Here is a 22814-nt window from a genome sequence, read left to right on the forward strand (position 1 = left end):
GGGCAACAGCGAGGCGGGGCACACGCAACACAGCCACGGTCTCCTTCAGCTGCTGTAAGAACACGAACGATGGTGCAGGGCAAGTCTAAGCGTTTAAGTGATGGATGCATAAACAATTCTATTAAAAAGCGTAAAGACAACCAGGGCAGGATTTCCTGGGCTGTCAGTGCCGAGCAGCACAGGTACAACAGCTTTCAAAATCCACTATTCAAAACACGCAACTCCCTAGTTTTGTTCTTCCAGTGTCAGTAACACCAACCAGGGTCCATTTAGAAAAGGAAGACACAGCTCCTTGGCAAAGCTCAAAACATAGGAATTTTTCTTTGACGAAGCATGTGTGTGTAGATATATATATATTTTGAAATATATATTTGCATAATATAAGTATTTGTCTGGGGTAATATATACACACACTAAAATATATATTTATAAAAATATATATACACTGTGTGTACGTACATTTATTAATTTTTCTCCTTCCCAGGTGACTGAGGAAAGGAAAAAAGCAAGCACAGAAGGAAGCAGGTTGGGAGACAATATCAGCTGCAGGGCTGGAAAGTGGCTTTTGAGTATGTGAAACAATAGAGGAGCTGCTCGCCCTGCAAAGCCTCCCACCTCCGCGGGCCCGGGGCTGCCGCCCCGCGTGGCAACCCCGGTGGTGTGGCCCAGTGGCCCCTTGCTGGCTGTCCCCGGCGTGGTGGTCCCCACCAGCCTCTCCTGGGCAGGCTAAGAGTGCCCCCTGCAGCCCCGCCATCCCTGCCGCCTCCGCCGCCAAGCACTTGTTTGCAATTTCAAATAAATAAATAACGAAATACAAATAAGACAGGTTCCTAAATGCAGAAAGAGCCAAAAACTCCTGAGTGAAGGCATCTGATTTAAAACCACAAAAAAAGCAATCTAGGAGGATGAAGTGTTTAGCAGCGCTCTGTCATGCCCGGTTTTAGCCTCTCTGAAGGGAAGGAGGGATGGCAGGGGTGGAAGGAGGATTGTGGGTACCCCCCTCCCCCAAGCCATTGGCTTTTGTTTTGAGGATAAAAAACACACATCTCTGCATATCCTAGGTAAATGAAACGGATGTTCACGCACCGCCCAGAGAATGCTGTCAACAGCGCCCGCGGCTAGAAGCTGCAAGTTCCTTGCAATATTAATCAGACTGCTCCTCCACCCCTCCTCTCCACAGCACTAAAGTGCTAGACAAGACAGGAGGAAAAAAAAACCACACCAAAAGTCCCCACAGTCGCTGCTGAGCTTGCCTATCCTCATGATATACATAAGCCTCCCAACTCCTTGAACTTAACCTAAGGGCCTAGAAGGCAAATAGATCCCCCTGGTTTTGTTTGTCGCAGCTTTGCAAAGGTCGCATCTGTAGCCAGTGTTGGGTTTTAGATTAGCAGTGCTTCACGTGCTAAGAAAACTCAGCACAGTGACTTGGAAGTCCAGGGTTTTTTTTGCCTGGTTTCAGCAGGGCCTTTCAAGGCAGCTTTGAAGCAAAAGCATCCAAGCTGCAGAGCACGAGCAAGAACAATCTTTTCCTCTTCTACAGGGATCTTTACATTGTGCCTACCATCACCCTTCCAGCAACGTGTGTCCAAGAGCCAAGTCACAGTCTGTGTCCGGGTAAATCCCCAGAGCCCATCTCAATACAGCTTTCTTCACCACGTTAGAAGGAAACAGCCTACCAGCCACATGGGAACCACTGTCCTTACCTGTGGTCAAGCCAGGAGAACATCACACACTCATAAAGTAGGCAGAATTAACTGTACACAGGAAATGCGTAGTTTCCTCTGCAATGAACAAATCACTGCCCCACAGCTCCTCGCAGGGCAGTTTTCACCACATGGTCTAAGGAGGTTTCCAAGGGTTAAGCAATTCTTCAGCTCAGTCCCTTTGGAAAGGGATGCCACAGCCCTGACCTGACAAACGCGCCTGCCTTCTGCTTAGGCAGACCCACGCTCCCAACGCAGTAATTCACCGTGAAGCTATCACCCTTAATCTGCAGATGGGAAAAACTGAGGGGCAGAGCTGGACACCGACTCCCCCAAACTGCTTCTGCAAGGCAGCAGCAGAGCAGGGACCATGGCCCGGGTCAACGAGCAAAAGACTCTTGTCCCGGGAGCAGAAAAGGTGCCCTATGCTGTATTTTCCAAAGTTTTACCTCTTTTCTGGGATGCATTACAAGGCTTAACGAGTCACTGCACAAAAGGCTGAGGATACAAAGAAAACAGATCAGCCAGCGCACAAAAGAATGCAGGCTGGGATCCTGAAATCCCTATTCAATGCTCAGCACCATCCCAGGCAGGTCTCACGGCTGACGAGGTATTTCTTGCTGGAGAGGGTATTACAGGCAGCGCAGTCCTGCACCCTTGCAGACACAGGGCTGCCAACCGCAGCGCAACACCCCACTGCCCGCACGAGGCACACGCAGTGAAATGCTCGTGGAAGGCAAAGCAAGAGATAAGTGCTCCCTCCACGATGGGAAGGAGCTACACCATCACGTGGGCAAGACATATGGAGGAGGGAGCCAGCCCCAGCTAAAACCTTTCACACCAGCTGTCTGCAGCGGCTCTCGGTGCGCCTCCCCAGCCAGGTGTGCCAAGCATCAGGGAAGCTGCTGCAAGCCTTTCAGGCAAGAGGAAAAAAAAAATCCAATGCTATGTTATTTACTTGGCAGGCAGAGAGATCTCCAAGCTCCACGGATGTCTGCTGCGCAGTGATGAGCCACCGGGTCTGACAGCTCACAGCGGCTCCAGCCAAAACCCTGGCTTACGGGATCTCTGTCTCACCAGCAGAATTTCTATACTGGTATAACCTGCCAAGCCATTTGTATTTACATTCAGTAAAAGACTTGTTTACTTCCATAAAGAAAACAAAACTCGTAATATTTACAATCCGATAGCAAGATCCTATAGGAAAATCATACCAGCTTCAGCCTGGAGAGCTCCACAGACCCGACAGAAAGCGCCTTCATACCTGAAGAGTTCCCGGATTTCCCTGACGGTGGCCTGGAACGGGATGTTTCGGACCAAGATCTTGGAAGTCGTCTGCTTCTTGACGGTTTGTTTCTTCCGAGATGATTTCACAGGCGGCCTATGAAGCCAACAGAAAGTTGAAAGAAGAATTAGCCAGCTAGCTCACATTGACATCCTCACTGGCATCTTACTGGCAGCAGTGGAAATGTCACACAGTGCACCGACAAGGAATGAATTTCAGTGATTTAAATAGTTTTGTTTTGTTTTGTTTTTTTTTTTTAACTTCAGAACGGTATCGCATTTGGACAAGACAAGAATTTACCTAATACCAAAGCATTCCACATTGTAGACTGGATACCTACTGAAGGGTATCCCCAAATCAAAATGGACGAAAATGGTTTATTGAAGAATCAAAATACAGAGTGCAGACGGGGAGCGCTCAGACTGCTTCTGGTCCCCAGGGACCAGATTTTCAAACAAATTTTGACATTTAGGAGATACCTCCCCAGCTGGGTTTCCAAAGTGTCTAAAGACAGTTTTTAGGTGTCAACATTCACCTTCAAACATCGGGATTAATTTTCAACTTTGCACGTAGGAGATTCTGTACTGAATAAAAACGAGGAAGGAAACCCTAAAAAGCAGGACTCTAACTCCAAGACACCATCCCCTCTGCACCTGACTACCCAAATGAAGTTAAATCCAAAATTTTTTCAAGCAAGAAAGAAACCCGGATTTATCTCGATTTGATGAGAATTGGCAGCAGAACGTTATTCTTAAGCTCCTGTTCTCCCTGATGAACTAAGGTAAAAGGTTTCATCACCCAGAGAATATTTGCCTTCAAGACTCTCTGAACCCACTGGAACTTGGGCTATCGGTTGAGTTTGCAATGCGGACCCAACTGTCACCAAAGCAGGGGTTTTGGAGGCCCCTTTTCCTTGAGTGCGGAAGAAAACTCAAGCGCCTGGTTCTCACTTTGGGCTCCTTTTTTGGGTCCCACTACTGCATGCTACTGGAAATGTGTCATTTAGTGAGCAACACCTCTGCATCAGCTATTCATCATTTCTTTTTTTCCTTTCCAAGTGAGGCTGACTAAGGTGACTCTGAGTAAAGCACAACAAAGGCTGATGTGTTCGACAGCCAGAGCGCTGCAGGTTGCATCCCTCGTGCTGCAGAGGTCCTAGGTAAGAAATTAAGAATCTACCAAGCATTGCTGCAGCTTAAATGGAACCAAGTTACAGAGGTGAGACGTAAGCTTTACCTGACAGCTCTCTCCGAGATTTTCACTTCCAGCTTATGGCCATCTACAGAGCAGCCCTAGAAGTTAAAACAAAGAAACAACAACAACAAAATCACAATAGCTTCCACAATACAAGCACAGGATTTCACATCTTCCTCTTTCCCATACACTCTTCCCCTTCTCCCTGCCACGGGTTTTCCTCTGTCGAATGCCACTCGTGCAAGGCAAGGCTTCTGATACGAGGTTGGAGACAGCTTGACTGACTGAAGCAGCAGCCAACATCCCTGATCTAGCTTTCCATCAACCTCAGTTCTGCCACTAAACTGGCAAAGATGGGTCACTTCGCTGCCCTGGGGCTATGGTCTCCTCTCCCTCTAGGCCGCAAACTCTTCAGGGCAGTGACCGTCTTATTTGTTCTGGAACAAGCCAAGGATGTCTCATTGGCCATCAGTAGCCAATACAGCAAGAAAGCCTTCTACCTCTCGCTTCCTGTGCCTCAAAGAGCTTCCTGCAGTCCAGCACCGACAACGAGCAGCATCTTGCCTTACCAGCCCTGACAGGGCACACGAATGCAACGGCACTACACCGGGATCCTGGGGCCCTGCTGCCCACAACCTCCACAAAACACCGTTTTCCTGCTTTCTCTCTTCCCCAGGATTCTGTCTTTCAAAAGGATGGAGAACGCACATCTACCCCAAGGCTATGAAATGCGAAAAAAGCACCCGTTGAAGGTGGGACTCGTGAATTGTGGTCACTGAACATGCACCGATTACACAGTAATTCCTTCACATCTGCCCAGAAATGGATCACTCGCTATTCTAGCAGCAATGGGAATGATTTACTCCTTCGGAGTGTGGCCAAACCCTGTGGCACGTGTCATAGGGAAGGCAGGGGGCTAGAAGACCCTGAAGCCATGGCAGATTCACGGAAGGTAGAGCTGAACTTTGCAGCACTAAATACTAAGCAGTATTTATTCTCACTGTGAGCAGGGGCCTGGGTCTCTGTCACCTCTGCAAAGGGAACCTTGCAGAATAAGCTCATTGAGTTTCAATTATTGCACATTTTCTGCCACCTCTGTATTGGATCATGGCTAGGAAACGCTCTTCTGCATGGGGTCTTGTCCCTTTACACACCCTCTTTCCTCACAAACCTGGCCCATTTTAGAGGCTTCTCCACCTGCACAGTGTAACTCATAGCACTGACATCCTCAGCTACATTTTGAGCCCCACAGCTCATCCAAGCCTTTGCCCAGCATCTCTGGAAAGGAAACTGGACCAACAATGCTAAAGCTTACCTGGAGCCGGCGCAGGGCTTTCTGGGCGCTCTCTGGCTTCTTGTACTCCACAAACCCAAAGCCCATTGAAAGCAAAGTGCCTGTCAGAAGAGAAAGGGGACTCAGTAAGCTAGCATGGAACAGTGACAATATGAAGCAGAAGATTCAATACGCACTGTTTGCCAAAATCGGGGGGACAAAAACTAATAGCCCAGGCAAAGAGCCAGCCTGCCCGTGCCCTGACTCTGATGCTCCTTGTGAGCACCCCTTACTGACTTGTTCTGAGCAAGACGCTGCTCTAGAACAGCTTGTTTTGGGCCTGGTGTCGAAGAGGACATAACTAATCTTGCGTGCAAAGCAGATTTTTTTGCTTTGCAAAATTTCAGTGCAACCTCCTTAAATAAAGCACCAAGTCCTACAAAACAGCTGCTGGTCGTAGTCAGGGTAAGTGGATCCCATTACAGATACACAAACATTTGTTTATACACAGGACTATTTTCTCACGAATGAAATGAGACCTTCATTTGGAAAACTTGCCCGCTCCCCTGACATGGGTGTGACTTTCGTTGCAGGATAGCGATATGCAGGTTGTAGTTTGGTCCCCAGAGGAGACACTTCCAATCTGCAATCCCTTCAGAAATCCATTTTGGCCAACACTTGACAAGCAGACAGTTACTGACCACTGCTGAGAGCTGGGCATTGGAGTTCTGTTTCAGCTTGGACTGCCCCGTGCTGTATGCCGCATCATCACCAAGTACAAGCCCTGTGTTTCACCTGAGAGACAAAGTGCCTTGGAGTTCTGCAAGGCACAAAAGGAGCAAACTTCTATAAACCTGGTCAGGCAGCTGCCAGTTCCATGCCAAAGGAGGAGACACTTCTTATACTTCCCTGCACAGCAAAGGTTTGCAGCACCCACGGTCACACCACGCTTCTGAGGAGCGCACTGACTGTTTCAAGAGCCATAAATAAGGCTGGGTGAGGAAAGGAAAAATCCGCAAGGAAAACCATAACACCCAGTTTCTACCTTCAAAACCTCAATGGTAGCAGGCTAGAGAGATGACCCCACAGTGACAGAAGGGGATTGCTTTGGCAGGCGGTATGAGATTAGCCTAGACTCAAATGTTGTCACCTGATCACAAGCGTGCCTGCAGCCAGACACATGAGCAGTACTGAAGAGTTTGCTTTATTTCTTTTTTCTTTCAGTGAATCTGAGTTTTCAGGCATCCCATGCAAGAGAAGCCCTGATAAGGCAAAATGCCATAAAGCTGTGCAACTCCCTAGCCTAAAATCTGGAAAGAAGACACAACCCATCTAGCCAGTGCTTGCCTTAAGCAAACTTTTCCCTGCCAAACCACGCCGAAAGCAAGCGCAGTCAATGCAACAGGCATAACCACTCGTCACCGCAGCCTGCTGGGTTCGAATCGGGCAGGCAGAAGGCAAACAAAGCACAATCAGCACGGTATTCAGCCAGGCATCCTTGAAGATCCCAGATAAAACATGTCATGCAAAGGTTTAATCATTGGAGAGCACCGTTTCCTTTCAACTTGCATCCCGACCTCTTCTGTGATCCTGAAGGAGTTGGCTTCTCTATCCTGATCGCAAGAGAAGGCCACATCTCCGCAAATCCCACAACTGAGCTTAACCTTCTAGATAGAACCCCAGGGTTTTTTGGTTGCTGCTTGCAGCCGTTTCAACAGGCACACTTCTAGAAATATTAAGGATTTTGCCAACGAGAACACAAATGCTCAGCCAGATGAATGCTAAAGCGATGCCACACCTGAGCCCTCAGCAACCAGCTGAGGGAAGGAATTGAACAGCAACATCTAGAGTACCTGCTTTGTCTTTCTTCTTGGATATTGTGCAGCTCTTCACGGCTCCCACTTTGGAGAACATCTGCAAGGAATTCGGACACGTGATTCAGCTCCCTTTGTCATAGGCTTACAAGTCAACTTGAGTGACAATGTGGCCCTCTTCCAGAGCCAAGAGCACCCGCTCGCAGGCCCACCTCCCCCAACGCACACCTCACAAGCAGTCAGTGCAGCTGTGTCTTTCCGTTGTAAAATTATTTCTGTACAGATATACACCCAAACACACACAGACTTTTAAAGAAATCAATACACACGTTCCCAGAAATCTTCCACCGCTCCTCAGAAGCAGTGCAGATACCTGGGATGGCTCTGGAGGAACACTATGGATTACAAGATGCCCCTCTGCCAGGTAGGGACCTTAGAGGTGGGTGACTCTTGTGATGCCCCTAGAGCACAGCTCTTCCCAAAGACATGCAGGGGGAGCTGGCAGGTAGCAGTGGCTGCAAACCACCTATTTGACTCCCTTGTAAAACTGCAGCCAGAGGCAGAAAAGAAGAGGGGACAAGTCCCAGTCCTCCTCTGAACATTTACATTTGCCCCCAGACCCAACTGGACCAGGGTCTTTACACAGTACCACAGTCACAAGGTAGAAGAACATGGGTCCAGGATGGACTGACATCACGCCAGCACTCTTGGGCCATGAAATGTGGCATTTCATATAGGTACAAAAAGTAGCAGAGATGAGAAATCCCCGGTGCTTTTCCCTATTTTGCTATCAACATCCCGCACGACTTTAGAAATGCCACAATCCCTCCCAAGTGCTTTGCTGAGGGGTAAAGCAGCACAGACAGCTCAGTGTTGGTAGATGCTTAGAGGATGGTTTCACCGAGATGTGCTTTTCATTTATTTATTTATTGCTTTAACACACAAAGCAGAACGACAGCTGCAAAAGTGCTTGTCCCAAGGAGCAGCGTTACAGAAAGCAAGGGAAATGAGGAGTCTTAATAGATTTCCTACTGCCTCCACCTGTCCTGAGGTGGAATTAAACCCCACCAAAATGTGGGTTTTTTTGACAACGACTTATAGACAAGATACAATCGTCCTAGTTGATGCCTGAAACCCCAAAGTGGAGGTTCCCAGTCCCAGTACAATCCAGTGCCCCTTCATCTCCCATTAGGTCATACTGGCTGGAATTTAACGCCTTTAAACGCTTAATCGTCAGCACAACAGGTAGAGAACAGCTTGCCCCTTGCCTTCTGCAGCAGAATAGAGACCTTTCTTCTAGCCCGTGCTGGGAGTGGGGGCTTTACTCCACCAGGCATCTCAGTCTGGCCCTCAACCCCCTCCCGCTCCATCTGTGCGGACCACGCTAAGCAAAACCCAGTCCCCTCTCCTCGCTTATGGCTTACCTCCTTCAGTGTGTCTTCTGTGGTGGCAAAATTCAGGTTTTTGATGAACAAGGTACATCCAGGAATGCTTTCTTCTTCCTCTTCTTCCTCCTCCTCCTCTTCTTCCTGTGCTGCTGTTTCCTCTGATCCCTTTATAGCTTCACCTGAAACAAAAAGAATAAACCCAACTTTGTAAGATGTACCAAAGCCAAATTTTGGGGGAGTTTGCCCACTACACCAGCTCATAGTTACTTCTCCAGCAGGAACAGGCCACTCCTCTATTGGCTTTTTGTGGGTGGACATAGGCTGAAGCAAGCTCAACATACAATATATGAACATGTCCCCATGAAAACTAAAATATTGCCTATTCTTTGGGTGTAGAAACTCAACGAACCTGCTTCCTCAGCACTCAGACACCCTCACACCAAACACAGCCAGACACCTGCTGAACCAGAAGGGGCCCCAAACTTGCTTAAGCATCCTTCTGCGCTGCTCTGAAACCTCCTCTCTTGCCAACACGTATCCGCGGGACGTGGAACGGTAGCTTCCCCATCAGCATGTGAAGGAATATGGTCTGTTAAGCCCAAACACATACTGAAGGGCAAAGAAGAACTGCACCCAGCACAGAAGCTGTGGTCTTAAAGGGATTCACTAAAGTATTAATTCTTCCAGAGTTTATACTCTGTGAGCCACAAACCTCACTCAGGCCAACAGCAACGCATGCTGTTTTTTTCAAATCTTGCTTTGGGATTCTGCAATCTGTAAAAATCCAGCTGCAATTCAGCAGTCAGTGCAACAGCTTGCTCTGGGGCACCTAAGCCCCACAGTGGTGATGTGAATCCCTGCCCTGGATACCACACGGCTGATCAATGGACAAGTCTGCAGGTATTTGCAGTTGGTCTTAGCAAGGAAAGAAGCTTTGGCAACTGCATTTTGACCCTCTCCATCCATCCATTTCCCCCTCTTCCCAACTTCTAAAATGGCTGAATAGTTTCTACTGAACTTAATGCGATGGAGAGGCCTCAGAGCTACTGAGGACGTGCAACAGGGGAGAGACCTGTTAGAGCCTCCACTGAAGCACAGACTGCAGTGGCACTAGGCCCTTATTAGGCATCAGAGAATACACACCAGCGCTCTTGTGCTCCCTCTCTCTCACACACACACACATCCACTGACTTACCAACTCCTTTCCTCACTAGACCACTTGTCTTTTGGAGCTTCAACACCTACAGCACAGCTGATGCTGTGCTCAGAAGGGGCAAACTACGCATCTCCCTTTGGCATTAACACCCCCCTTGGTGATTGTTCTAGGCTCGTTTCTCCCTCATTTCGTACAAGGAGAACTTGCACTGGGCCAGGGGCATGCAGAGACCCCCCAGCTCCACCCCACGAGCTGTATTTCCCTACGCGTTTCCATCTGGCTGCCCTCCCTGCCCCCAGCACCACGCAGCCCAAGTCTTTTTAGTCAGGTGGTCTGACCCTCCTCACTCCAGCCAGCGGGGTATTTGCCAACAAGGCACAGAAAAAAAAGCATCACTTTTGAAGGAGGTTTGTTTGAGGAAAGGGGAGGGAAGACATTCAGTGGGACGGAGGTGGGATGAAGAGGTGCCGCCATATGTGGCTGGCACAATAGGACAGTGCCATGTGTCACCAACTGAAGCCCTTTTTGTGAGCGATGCGCTCACTGTGCTTCCCCTCCCTTCCCTCTCCTGGATCCAGAAGCTGGCAGCAAAGACCATTATCAGTCCCAAACAGCCTTCCAGGAGCTCCTGCGCTTAAAGCTCTTTATCTCCAGATGAGGGTCTCAGTTACTGGGAGATAAAGCGGTTCCCCACCTCCAGCCTTCCCCTGTGACCCAGGTGCAGAATGGCAGCCCTGGAAGCGGCTTTTCATCAGCTTTTCTCCCCGCTCCCAAACCTTGGAGTCCTGAAATAGCTCCTAGCAAAACAAACCTACATAAGACCACACTTCTCCAGCCTCCTCTTTTTCTTTTTTAAAAGGATCTTGAAATGTTCTAAATATACAGACAGGATTTTATTCTTAGAGCCCCTGGGATGGGGAGGAAGAGGGTGTACTCAGGGAGGGAAGATCATATCCTTGCAAGTGACAGCAGTGTGAAATCACCCAGACAAAGCATACAGTGGGGCTTGACTTAAGAGCAAAGCAATATGTACAGGGACCCACAGCCTGTCACCAGCAAGTCAGCCTCTCTACCCACTGCTGCCCAGTGCTCCCGTTGCTGCAGCTTCCTTGGCTGCCCACGGGCAGGGACGGTGTCCCTGCACAGCGCACGACCGCACACCCGCTCGGGGGTCCGGTCCGGCTGTTCAGCTGCCGCTCTCCCACCAGCTGCTGCCAAGACCAGACTGGACCAAAAATCTCTTCCCAGAGCTCATTTAGCCCAGTCCAAGCTGGACCTGTGCGCCACAAGCCAGACTTCACTGCCCATGTCTCATCCAGGATGAGGGAAGGGCAGGGACAGGAACGAGCACAACATTTGTATGGTATGATCAACTAATGATCCTTAGGAGATCCTAAGGACCGTGCAGAGGACTTTGTGAGGCTGGTTCCAGCCCCAAAGCGTCAGCAATATCAGCATTGCTGCTTTACATGCAGAGGCATGGAGAAACAACCAGAAATACCTATCCCAAAGTCAAAGCTCTTACCAGGTACCGGCCTTGCTTTGCCTTCCTTTTCTGAAGCCTCAGGTTTTTTTTTCTGAGGGGCAGGGCTGAAGAAGACACCCACTGGAGCCCATTCCAGGTACAACGGCACAGAATGAAACTGAAGAGAACACAGAAAACACATGAAGAGTGGAGGGTATGGCCTGAAGAAAAAGCTCTGCTCTCACCTTTGTTTTTCCCCTCAAACATTCTGTTATGGAAAACAGCAGTGGAAAAGCTGAGCAACATTTTCAGCTAGCTCAGCTCTCACCAAAGGAGAGAGTCTGTATCCAACCTCACACAGGACCACAGCCTACCACGTAACAACCAGCTAGGCAAAGGGCCTGCAAGGGCTTCAGTAACACTCCTGTGTTGTGAGACGTAAAAACAACCTTCTTGAGGCCAACAAGGCTTTTCTAGATGTGTTAGCCCCCTCCTTCAGCTGTCTTCTGCAGGTTGAGAGCCCAAGAATGCACTGGGCATCTCCCTAACTCCAAGAGATAGAGAGCAACAGCAGTGGCTCTAGGATAACTCACTTTCCTCAAAAGCCCTCTGCCCCTCACATTCCCACCAAGCGCTCATTTCTGCAGCTTCACAACTAGCCAAGATCCACGCTCCCCAGGCAGCCATCTGCCCCTCACCATGCTCACCTTAGAATAGGCCAGCTTGGTGAACGCTTGCTTGGCCTCAGTTGGCTCCAGGAACTCCACAATGGCCGTGATGCCTCCCTCTGGCAGCAGCACCCGGCCCAGGCTGCCGAATTTGCCAAAGACGTCCTCCAGCTCTGCCACGCTTGTGCTGGCAGGGAGGTTCTTTACCAGGATCACCGTTTTACTCCGCTCACCAGCAGCCTGCCACATTATGTGGGAGCAGAAAGGGGAGATTGGATTTTAAAAAGGAAATCCCAGTATCGTACTAACCGAAGATTTCAGATCCAACATGCCGTGCTCTCTCAACTCTATGTCACCCCTTTCCAGGATCCAAGAGGACCAACAGCCATTTAGAAAATACCTCCTCTAAGATCCACACCCCAATACAACCTCCCTGTTCCACAAATGCTCATGTATGGAGGTTTCAGCTCCAGATCCACGCTGGGAAAGACACGGGACTCCTTCTGTGCCTACAACAAGCTGACCATCATACTATAAGCCATGATATCATGTATTTTAACCATGCCAAGGGCAGCAGCATTTTCAAATGGACAGAACATTTCCTAACCCATGTAAGGGTTCCGTCCTGCAAGACACTAAGGATTTAATTACTAACTTCAAAGAGAGCTGAGGGTGCTAGGACTAGGCCATCACATGGAAGGGGTAGGCCCACACCGCTGCCTTCAGCTGGGCATCTCACCTGACTGAAGGAATCCAGGCTGACCCCGTTTTCAATCAGGAACTGGCGAATTTCCTGGACCAGCTCAGTTTCTCCCAGAGCGACCCTCACTGCCACGCTGTCTTTACTCTCCTGCAGGCAAGAATATCAGATGACAATGTGACCAAGCTCAAAAGAGGGAAGCAAAGAGGCTGATGCAGGAAGGTGCTGGGCACCTGTTGTTCCTGCTGCTCTCAAAGAGCTGCAAAGGGAATTTGGCAGAGAGCTTGGAAGTAAAATGCTCCATCTCCTCTGAAGCTGCTAGGAGTTTGTTGTTGGAGTCGGAATGTTTCTCAAGACAAAATGAAGTTTCCAGGAAGAACCTGAGCTTTAGGGTGTAAATTCCCAAACAGTAGTTATGTAGAAATGCAAAATTCAGTCACAGAAAAGCAGAGTGGGTGGGGGAGTTGGGAGTGTTGACTTTGTCTTCCAGTGACAAAGGGATTGTTAGGCTCAGACCCCACAGAGAGGCTACAGCACCACTGATCTCAGCCTGTGTGGTGTTTGTGGATACACAGAGGCTCTTGTTGCAGAAGAGGATCAGGCAGGCCCTAGGCATGAGGGATCGGATAGGAAAGTGATCTCCCATCCCAGCTGATCAATAACCCAACTCACATGATCCAGCACTTGGCTTTTGGAAGCATTGTACTTCTGAGCAATGGCATCAGCCACGGCGTTTGTCCCCACAAACAACGTATTCCAGTTGTGAGAGCTGGAAAGAGAAAGAAGAGCCAGGTCACCCAGTCCCTTCTTCCACTGGTGTCTCTCTGTGCAATGGTCCTGGGAAAAACAGCTTTGAATGCCACCATTAGCAGCCAGGAGGAAAAGCTAGAGGGAAAGAAGCATAGAACATCCTTAGAGATGGGTCAGGATGAGGGAGGCATGACTGGAGAGGTAACAGAAAGGCAGCAGTACAGGCACCTTTACTCTTCTTCCCTGGAGGTCACTGGCCACAGCTCTGCAGTTACAGCTGAAGTTCAGATGTTGGCTTAGAGGAACACATGGGTTTTTTTCAACTAGTTTCCTAAAAGCACAGAGCCCATGCGAGTAAGGTTGCATTCCTTTCCCTTCGAGTTTGAAAGTACTGGCCACTTTCAAACTAATTTGTCACACAGAAAGAGTTCCTATGAGTTTTATAAATACAGGTGGTCCAGTAAAGGGGAAAGACCCAGCTGATGTGAAATCACTACTCTCAAGAATTACAGCATTACCAACTTTTATTAGACGTCAGAGAACATCTCATACCCAAGGCCATTGAAAACCATGTTTACCTCAATTTCTGCTCCTCACTGAGCTACCGGAGCTACTCGGACATAGGAATCAAGTAGGTGAGAGATAAAGGAAACAGCAAGCTGCACAGCAGACGTTTCACTGACTTTGGTAACCTATACAGCCCCTGCAAAGACCCCACGTGCATTCCTGCCACCTGGGAATCTGGCAGGTTCTCTTGTCCTGCCCCGCTACAAGACACCTCTGTACCTGGCACTGTTGGCTTTGTCCTTGGCCTCTTTCTGCTTTTTGTAGGAGGACGACTCTTCCGCATCTACATCTTCAATTTTTTCCTTTTTGATTGTGGATGGTAAAAGATGCATCATTCTACCCTAGAAGAAAGGAAGAAGAGGTCCAGCAGGTCTGAAATAACCCACAGAAGTTCAGGAACTAAGCAGAGTGGAGAACATTTTCTGGCCCATTTCTTAATCAAGCAGCTTAGTTAGGTGGAAGGAGGGAACCTTCCTTCCCAAAGGAGACAGGACTGCAAGTCTGAGTAGCCACACAATGTGAGACTGAGATTCAGATCTCCTCCTCCACCTCTAGCTCAGGTTTTGGTACCTGCAAGGCTGTTCAAACTGGGCTACTCTACCAAAAGAAGCTGTGTTCACAAACAGCAAGGCAGAAGACACTCAACCTTTTCAGCACAGCACAGAAGCAAACACTTGGCCACGTTACTAACAAACATTCCCACCAGCTGCAGTCCGACAGCACAGGAAAGCCATCGGTGACCGTACCTGGAACACTTGCCCATCCATTTCTGCGTAGGCCTTCACCGCATGCTCAGGAATCATATAGGTGATGAAGGCAAATCCTTTGGGTTTCTTGGTCAGTCTGTCTATAGGGAAGTGGATCTCCGAGAGGGGTCCTGCAAAAGGCAAGGCGTTACCATGACAGATATCCTCGCATGGCCATCGCATGCTCTGAACTGGCACCTGCGGGCCAAAGCAGGGAGAAAGGGAGCCAGGGAGGGCAGAGCAGCTCTGGATATCGCAGAGGGTGTGCAACGAGCTACCAGCCTGGGTGAGGAGCTGCTGGCTGCAGACTGACAAGGCGGGCCCAGCAAAAGCACCCCCAGCCTGGTTGTGCACCTTCTGGCTTTGACACATGATGCAAACTAGGCACGCTCTGACCAGCTGCGTTTACCTTCAGGCAGGAAGAAAGATTCCCACAACTTAACCCTCTCTCTGCCCCAGGACAGCCTTAAATTTGTTCAACTTTGAGCTAGCGGAGGGAAGCTTCAAGCTTCCCCCTGGCATGCCAAACACGAACGTGAATTTGGGGTATATCTCAGAGATTTACCTCTTACCTACAGTATTGAGAAATCTCCTGTGTAAGCAGTATTTCATGCAGCAGGTGCTTCTCCTCACCACCCCACTAGGACGCAGAGCCTACTCTGACTGGCAAGAGCTTTTACTGTTGCATAGAGATGCAATGAGAGGGATGAGAGCAGACGCACACGGCAGCACATGCTTCAAGTGAAGGAGCACAGAGCCAGCGCCAGTTTCAAAGCCAAGCAGCCACACACTACCACACCAGGCAATAAAGGTCATGGGAGTTGGTCCTTATCTGAGAGGTGTGGGACACAAAGCTTTGTCCATTCGCACTCAGCAAGAAAATCTGTGTTCACAAAGGAAAGACGTAGCCCTGCAAGTCCCAGTCCCACAGTGAATACTTACCGTACTTGGAAAAGATCTTCTCCAAGTCCTCTTCAGTGCTAGTAAAGGGAAGATTCCTGACAAAGAGTCTCCCTGATTCAGACAAGTCCTCTTCTTCCTCATCATCCCTCTTCCTTCTTTGCCAAGGCTGGTTGTCAGGTTTTGCTGTTACAGTTTCTTTCGGGGTATTCCCACATCGGAATACCTCAATGCATCGTCCACCTAACCCATAAACAGACACAGAAGGACATCAGTTGCTTCCCAAGGCCATGGGCAATCAGCACCAGTGCACAAAGAGCCTGGGCTTACAGCAGCGACACAAGCAATTAAAGTTCCACAGCTTTGAGCAGCTCTGCCAGAATTTTTAAAAAAAAAAAAAGGGGGCGGGGGGGGAGAGCTGCAAAGGATCAGTCTTCATAAAAACCAGGATAACATTTGCTAAACAACTCCAGTCTTCCTTCCCTTCAGAGAGCTCCAGCCTTTCTGTCTGTGCCAATCCAGCCCACAGCCTTCCACACAGATATTCCCATTCTGCATATGATTTTAGCAAATATAAGTCTAGTAGTTCCACTAGGCGCTAGGCCAAGAACAGGTTTCAAACACAGGCTACAGAATCATTTGTACACCCCCCCTGCACTATCCCAACCAGATTTAAACAACATTTGTATATGAAGAGCAAGATACACTTCAAGCAGGTGAGGGCCAAAGAGCAACACGCGCAGCTCAGTCACTTGCCAATTCTATGCTGCTCCTGACATGGCACCTGGTTTATCCCACGTCAGCTGAGCGGAGGAAACCACCCCCACCATCTGCCTGGGAAAAACTAAAACAACAGGAGATATTTCTGCAGTGAACACTTCAGCAGCTGAGCACCCTGCCATCGACATCAGCCAGAACAAGAAGGAACAAACAGCCCTTACCTATGTATTCTTTTTTTCGCTTCAAGGCCCTTTGCACTTCTGCTTCACTCTTCAAATCAACAAAGATATAACCTTGGGGGAAGGAAAGGTTCAACTGAGCATCATGTGGGGAACACACAACCACTAATTGGCTAATTAAGGGTGAATTGGGCTTTCTTTAATATAGATTCCTATAGATAAAGCATTTGGCTCCCATTAAAGTTTCAATCCAGCCTGAAAATGGCCATATCAGACCGGAAGGCTGCCTTTTAAAAGCTGATTCTCTACATGCAAACCAAAGAAGCCCAACTGAACAGCTGAAGCAGGCTTTCACAGGTGTCTGCTCGAGCAAATAAAAGGTGCATCTGCTGTTAGGCTATGAAAGGAAAACAGCATATAGCAAAGCTAGCCCTGCTAGCCCTGACGACCTGCTCCACGCTCTTTCTGATGGGTACCTCCAGTAGCCACAGCCTGTCAGGAGACATACCTTGGCTGAAGACTGCTCTGCAGCAGATATGCACAGGTCAGCAAAGTCCCTGGGTGCTGCTGCAGCTAACCCAGAGGAAGAAACATTTCCTTGGCATGGTTTGGGATGTTTAGGAAAGTTCTGGAGGCAGATCAAAGAGAAGGCTCCTGCTGGTACTCCTACAGGAGCACAGCCAACATTACTCTGCCTATGGCATCCTATGGGTAGCAACTAGGGCAGGTGAGCTGCAAAGTCACAGAAAGGTCTCTAAAAATCAGGACACGAGCCAGCAGTTTGGCATTGCAGATTAAAAGAGCAGAGGTGCGATTGAGAGGTCCTCTAACTCATAGATCCAACCCCCCTTCCACATATACACATTACCTGTATTTTTACCCTGGGCGTTTTTTCCTATCCGGACTGTCACTGGCTTCAGAGGCAAGAAAAATTCACGGATCTTTTGCTGCAGGAAGAATAATAATTGTTTAAATAAGTTCTCAGATACAGGTTGCGGCAGGTTTCAGACTTGGGTTTTTCAATACGCTATAAAACCACTATGTGCAACATACAACATCTCTGCACAAAGCCAATTCAAAAGTTTCCCTGACCACCCATACAACCCTCAGAACAGCTCCATAAGTGAAAATAGAAGCATCTGCAAAGATCGTGCTGGGTTACACACTGAGAACACCCCTAAGCCTCCATTCCCGGCCCGGAAACAACGCCTACCTCAGTGATATTCAAGGGGGCACCACGAAGTTTCACTGTGTATGGTGTGCTGGCTTCCACTAAGCTGCCTTGGGTCTGGACAGAAGGATGGGGTGGGGAGGGGGGGAAGAAAAGGAGTTGAGTGAAAAATCAGCAAAAGTCACAGTACAATAAGCTGGTCTTGCCCGACAAGTAGGAGGCTGAAGCATGTTTTGAGAATCTCTTGATATTCTCTCCCTACATCAGCCTGGGCAGGAGGTGCCAGGTGAGGGTGCAAGGTTGGGCTGGGATAGTTAAACCCAGTTTCTAAAAACAGCCTTCCCTGCAGACAGAGACGGACATAGTTAAAAGGGTACTAATAACACTTGTTAGGAAACCCCCTTTTCTGAGGGCGGGGAAATTCAATGAGCACTAAGAGGAGATCCAGCAAAATTCTTAAAGGCTCCCACTCAGCGAGCCAAGAAAGCTGGTACCTACAGAGTCGTGCAGACTCCAAGCTTTTAGCTCATCCCTGGAGTGACTGACAGACACATACTGTCTCATAAAGCTCCTGCTTTAGGTAAGACAAAAGTCTAATTCAGCTATACCTCTAGCGTGGATCCTTTTTTCTTCTTCTCCGCTGGTGTCTCTTGCTGTGCGTGTTGGGCTTTTGGCTTCACCATTTTGTCTGCGTGGGTGCCGACGGCTTCTGCAATGCCCGAATCCTCCTCATTCTCACTGTCCTCTTCTACTTCCTCACTGTCTGTTTCTTCCTCTGTACTGGATGAGGAGGAAGAATCCTTCACCACTTTAGATTTCAGGTAATCCATATCCGAAAGGGCTTTGCTGGTAGCTGCCGTGTTCCCTCCCTTCTTCGCTGTCAGAGAGGAGAGAGCAGAGAAGTTGTGCACACAGATCCTGCTGCTCTCTCCCCAGCCAGGTAAAAGCTAAGAACTGACACAAGCTTGAGAACCACCTTCCTTTCCTCTACCCTCTCCATGGGAAGGAAAGGCTTGAGAATAGCAGAGCAATATTATCTCAGCACCTCCAGACTGACAGTTTGGATCACTGCTTTTCAAAGCAACAGTTCACGTATAAATCAAATTAGAAAGGAGCTTGAGGAACTCCATGGCAAGTATTTTGCCTCATTTTTAATTAAATACTTCAAGCAGACCCCAAAGAAGGTTTTCAATTTTTCAGTTCCGTTTTGCAGGGTAAAGGACAGAGGAAGCTGTTTCTCCAGAACACCCCTCCACTCCCCACCACAGACCAACTGATCACACCTACATTTGAGTTACCCAAAGAGAGATGAGGAGCAGCAGGGAAAACGCCATTCACTCCAATAGAACCGCATAAGGAAATACCACATAAGGAGGGAAAAAGGCTCCAAAACCACATTCACCACTGGTGTAGGGACACTGGATTCTAAGACAACATACACCAGACTGCAGCCCAGATTCCTCAGTCTTCTAAGTTAACCCACTCCTCCACTAGACACCGTTTCCTTTCAGGATCCAGGATACTGAACTCTGTCCCTTCCCATCAGCTCTGACAGGCCCCAAGGACACACCACTGTTTCCAGAAATATGCACCAAAGGCAGACCAGCACACCTGCTTTCGCACTCACTGAGACAAGCAAAGGGTGATAGATAGTTTCTTTCAGTACCTTTAGTTTTCTCCTCATCTTCAGAGGGTTCATTCCCATCCTCCTCCTCCTCCTCACTCAGCTCCTCAGACTCATCTGAATCAAAGTTGAGATAATCAGCTACTGGCTTTGATTTTCCCTTCTTGGGCTCCTCTGCCAAAGTGTCATTAGCCCAAGTGGCCACCTGAGACCGTTTCTGGTGAACCACCAAGAACTCCTGAAATGTCTTATCTTCTTCCAGCTGTTGAAAAAGAAACCGAGCAGACAAGCTGTGACAGGAGAGCTAGCAGCAAGTTTTAGTTCAAAGATTATCATCTCATTTCCAGCAATGTAAAATATCCCTATGAGGGAAGTCCACTTTTCACTCACAAGGTAAGGACCTAAAGTGACCAGTCTTCTCAAGACCTCTCAGTCCTACCCTTTCTTTTTTGTAATTGATGTTTATAAAGCACTTTAAAGAAGAAAACAAAGCATTAAAGAGAAAAATGTACAAGTTAAACGTGACAAATCTTGCATACAGTTAAAAACTGGACTTGTTGAAACAGGGTTGTCCTGGATGCAGTGCTCACGGAGGAGTAGCTGAGAATTTAAAAAAAATCTGTCCCCAACGTTGGGATTGTTAAAATCATGGTTTGTTACAGTAAAACTGGACTCTGACGGAGCTGGTTCGATCATACCTTGCCCGAATTAACAGCACTGGAAACAGCACAGAAACGTTATTCAGCTCTTACTCTTAAAAAAAACTAGCAGAAACGTAGGGATTGCAATTCAACCTCAGCTCACCTTCTTTAAGTTTTCCGTTGGATCTTTCTTCTTTTTATCCTAGGAGAAGAAACCATTTTTAGAAAGGCTTATTAGAAGAACAGCCAAGATAATTTCTCAGGTAACCTAATGGTACAGGGAACATAGATCCTAGGGCAGAAAATACCAGAACCAGGACTCCACCATCGGCTGTCCCAGCTACTCCATCCCCTTCTCCACACACCAGGGTACCCTTCTCTCTGCCAAGTCACTGACATATATCAGAGCCTCAAGGAAACAAGCCAGACTCACTTTCTTTGCACCTGCAGGGGCTGCACTTGTCACAGGTTTCTCGGTCTGTTTTTCTGAGGCAGGGGCCTTCTGAGAGTGCTTACTCCATGCTTTGGGTTTTGAAGGGTCACCAAAAGATTTGCATAACTCAACCTGAAAAGAATCAGATCTTTAATTAAATATACATTCAACAGTCTGGTTCTGTAACTGCTGGATAGGCCCCACTCAGGAACCCTTCTTATAACCCTTGTGGGATCAAGGGGGGGTGTGCAGGAGAAGAACAGGCAACTTCATACAGGTGTTAAATTTAGAAGCACAGGGCTACATGTTCACTCAACACGGGTAACAGCTGTTGTGCTCATTTAAGCACAGTCAAATAAGTTGTCCTGTTTATTACAAATCATCCTCTGTCCGGAACAGCAAGATGAATGACTTTACACAAAAAATGATCTCAAGTTCAAAAGTTCAGATTGTGACAGCTCAAAACCCCACAATTGTTCCGGCCAGCACTGAAATCACTGCCAGTGCGCGAACACAGCCCATCTGAATCAAGCACCTGCTTGAGACTCCAGCAACGAGGCCCGGCATCAGGCTTTGTTGTTTTGCTGCCGAGGACTTAATCTCTCACCTTTTTCGGCCCCTGGCTGTTCGTCCCTAAGACTGCCATAATCTCCAACAGCAAACTTTCTTAAGAATCAAAAGAAGATATTTTTAAAGATCAACTCACTGTGACTCTGGAGGTGTCTATGAAACTTCTGTTGAAGTGGTTCAGTGCTGTCTGAGCTTCATCTTCAGACTTGTAGCCAATGAAGCCAAATTTCCGGAACCGGCCATCCTTGGTGAACTTCAAGCAACAATCGGTCAATGTGCCAAAAGCAGCAAACAGCTTCCGAAAGCGATCTTCCTTCATCTGGGAAATGAGGAAAGACAACAGGAAGACAAATCAGCAATGCAATGAGATGTTTTGCATCCAAAGCAAAATATTTGCTATCAGACAGCCTCCGAAGTGCTATTGGAACCACCCTATATTCACAGAATCACAGAAGGGACCTCTGGAGATCACCTCATTCAACCCCGCTTCTTGAGCGGGTACACCTAGAGCAGGGGGCACAGGACCGTGCCCAGGCGGGTTTTGAACATTTCCAGGGAAGGAGACTCCACAACTTCTCTGGGCACCCTGTTCCAGAGTACTGTAGCAACACTGATTAAAAACGCCCCACACATCAGACACCAAACCGCTTCATCTCTTCTGTGGATCAACTACACGCACAGATCTCTGTCTGCAACGGCCCCGCAGCTAAAGGGTGCATCCAGCCCTCAGGAAGCCCATGGCCCCACAGCACTGACCTGCCACAATCAAGCCCCTGTTCAATAACAGGCATGGTAGGACCCTGCGGGGGACCCGGGTGGTGGCAGAGCAGCACAGCGAGCACCTGTGCCCAGCTCCAGGAGAATGAGGGGAGGACAGTGGCCGCTGCAAGCTCTGCTCCCCCACCCTGGGAGGCTGCCAGCTCCCCTCCCCTGGGACACCTCCCCAGCCCATGCCCCATGCTTTGCTTCCTCCTCCCAGTCCATCTCCCTGACCTCTCCTACAGCCCGCCGTGCACCATCCCACCCCCAGGGATGCCACCCCGCTCTCCCACGAAGACCCCCGCCCCAGCACTTCCCCATGACCCCTCACCCCCTTGGAGCCCCTTCCCCCAGGACACATCCCTGCTTGCCAAGGCTTCATCCTTCCCCCCACCCCCGAACCGAGGACCCGCTCTCCCAGGGAACCTCGGCGCTCACCCCCGTCCCCAGCACACCGAGGACCCCCTCCCTCCCCGGGTCCTCTCTCTGCCCAGGAGCCGGCGGCCCCCCGGCGTGTTCCCTCAGGCCCATCTCTGAGCCCGGAAGGCCCCCTCCGCCCCGCAGAGACCGCAACCGTGCGGCGGGCTCACCCCATTGGGGAGGTTCTTCACAATGAGCCGCGACATGGCGGCGACAGAAACCAACCGCGCAAGGCCCCGCCGCGCTCAGCGCCGCACACGCCGGCCCGCGGGCGCCGCCATCTTCCCGCCGGGTCACGTGAGCGCGGAGCGGCAACGCGCAGGCGCCGGGGGGGCGGGGCCCGGGTCTTGGCAACGGTCCCTAGCAACGGGGCGGTGGTGGCGGGAGGCGGTGGTGGCGGGAGGCGGTGGTGGCGGGAGGCGGTGGTGGCGGGAGGCGGTGGTGGCGGGAGGCGGTGGTGGCGGGAGGCGGTGGGCCGTGCCCGGGCGCGGCAGCCTGGCCGAGGGGAGCCAGCCGGGGTGGCCTTGCATTTCGGGTCCGGCACCGCCCGCCCACCCTCCTCCCAGGCAAGGTGTCCGGGGGCAGCACAGGGACGGAATCCGTGTGGCCAAAGCTCAGTCAGGGCTGAAGCGGGCCGGTGCTGTGAGGGACAACGAGAAGGGCTTTCTAAAACACATTAATGGCA

General features: G+C 49.5%; 1 protein-coding gene across 2 annotated transcripts in view; it reads right to left on the reverse strand.

Moving 5' to 3' along the window:
• The window catches only part of RBM19 (RNA binding motif protein 19), a 72729-nt gene extending 50293 nt beyond the window's left edge, over positions 1-22436 (reverse strand). For both annotated transcript variants that reach the window (XM_064465898.1, XM_064465897.1), the window contains exons 1-21: positions 22300-22436; positions 21087-21269; positions 20381-20512; positions 20111-20149; positions 19349-19568; positions 18291-18559; positions 17725-17799; positions 17380-17458; positions 16554-16625; positions 15655-15855; positions 14713-14843; positions 14186-14307; positions 13322-13418; positions 12689-12799; positions 11989-12189; positions 11342-11459; positions 8697-8839; positions 7312-7372; positions 5501-5580; positions 4228-4283; positions 2971-3087 (exon numbers count right to left, since the gene is read on the reverse strand). In XM_064465898.1, coding sequence (XP_064321968.1) covers positions 2971-3087; positions 4228-4283; positions 5501-5580; positions 7312-7372; positions 8697-8839; positions 11342-11459; positions 11989-12189; positions 12689-12799; positions 13322-13418; positions 14186-14307; positions 14713-14843; positions 15655-15855; positions 16554-16625; positions 17380-17458; positions 17725-17799; positions 18291-18559; positions 19349-19568; positions 20111-20149; positions 20381-20512; positions 21087-21269; positions 22300-22335 — 2543 coding nt within the window. In that variant the 5' untranslated portion in view covers positions 22336-22436. The remainder of the gene's footprint in view (positions 1-2970; positions 3088-4227; positions 4284-5500; positions 5581-7311; positions 7373-8696; positions 8840-11341; positions 11460-11988; positions 12190-12688; positions 12800-13321; positions 13419-14185; positions 14308-14712; positions 14844-15654; positions 15856-16553; positions 16626-17379; positions 17459-17724; positions 17800-18290; positions 18560-19348; positions 19569-20110; positions 20150-20380; positions 20513-21086; positions 21270-22299) is intronic.
• Positions 22437-22814: the final 378 nt, after the last annotated feature.

Source organism: Phalacrocorax carbo, chromosome 15 (assembly GCF_963921805.1).
Source record: "Phalacrocorax carbo chromosome 15, bPhaCar2.1, whole genome shotgun sequence".
Classification (NCBI taxonomy): Eukaryota; Metazoa; Chordata; class Aves; order Suliformes; family Phalacrocoracidae; genus Phalacrocorax; species Phalacrocorax carbo.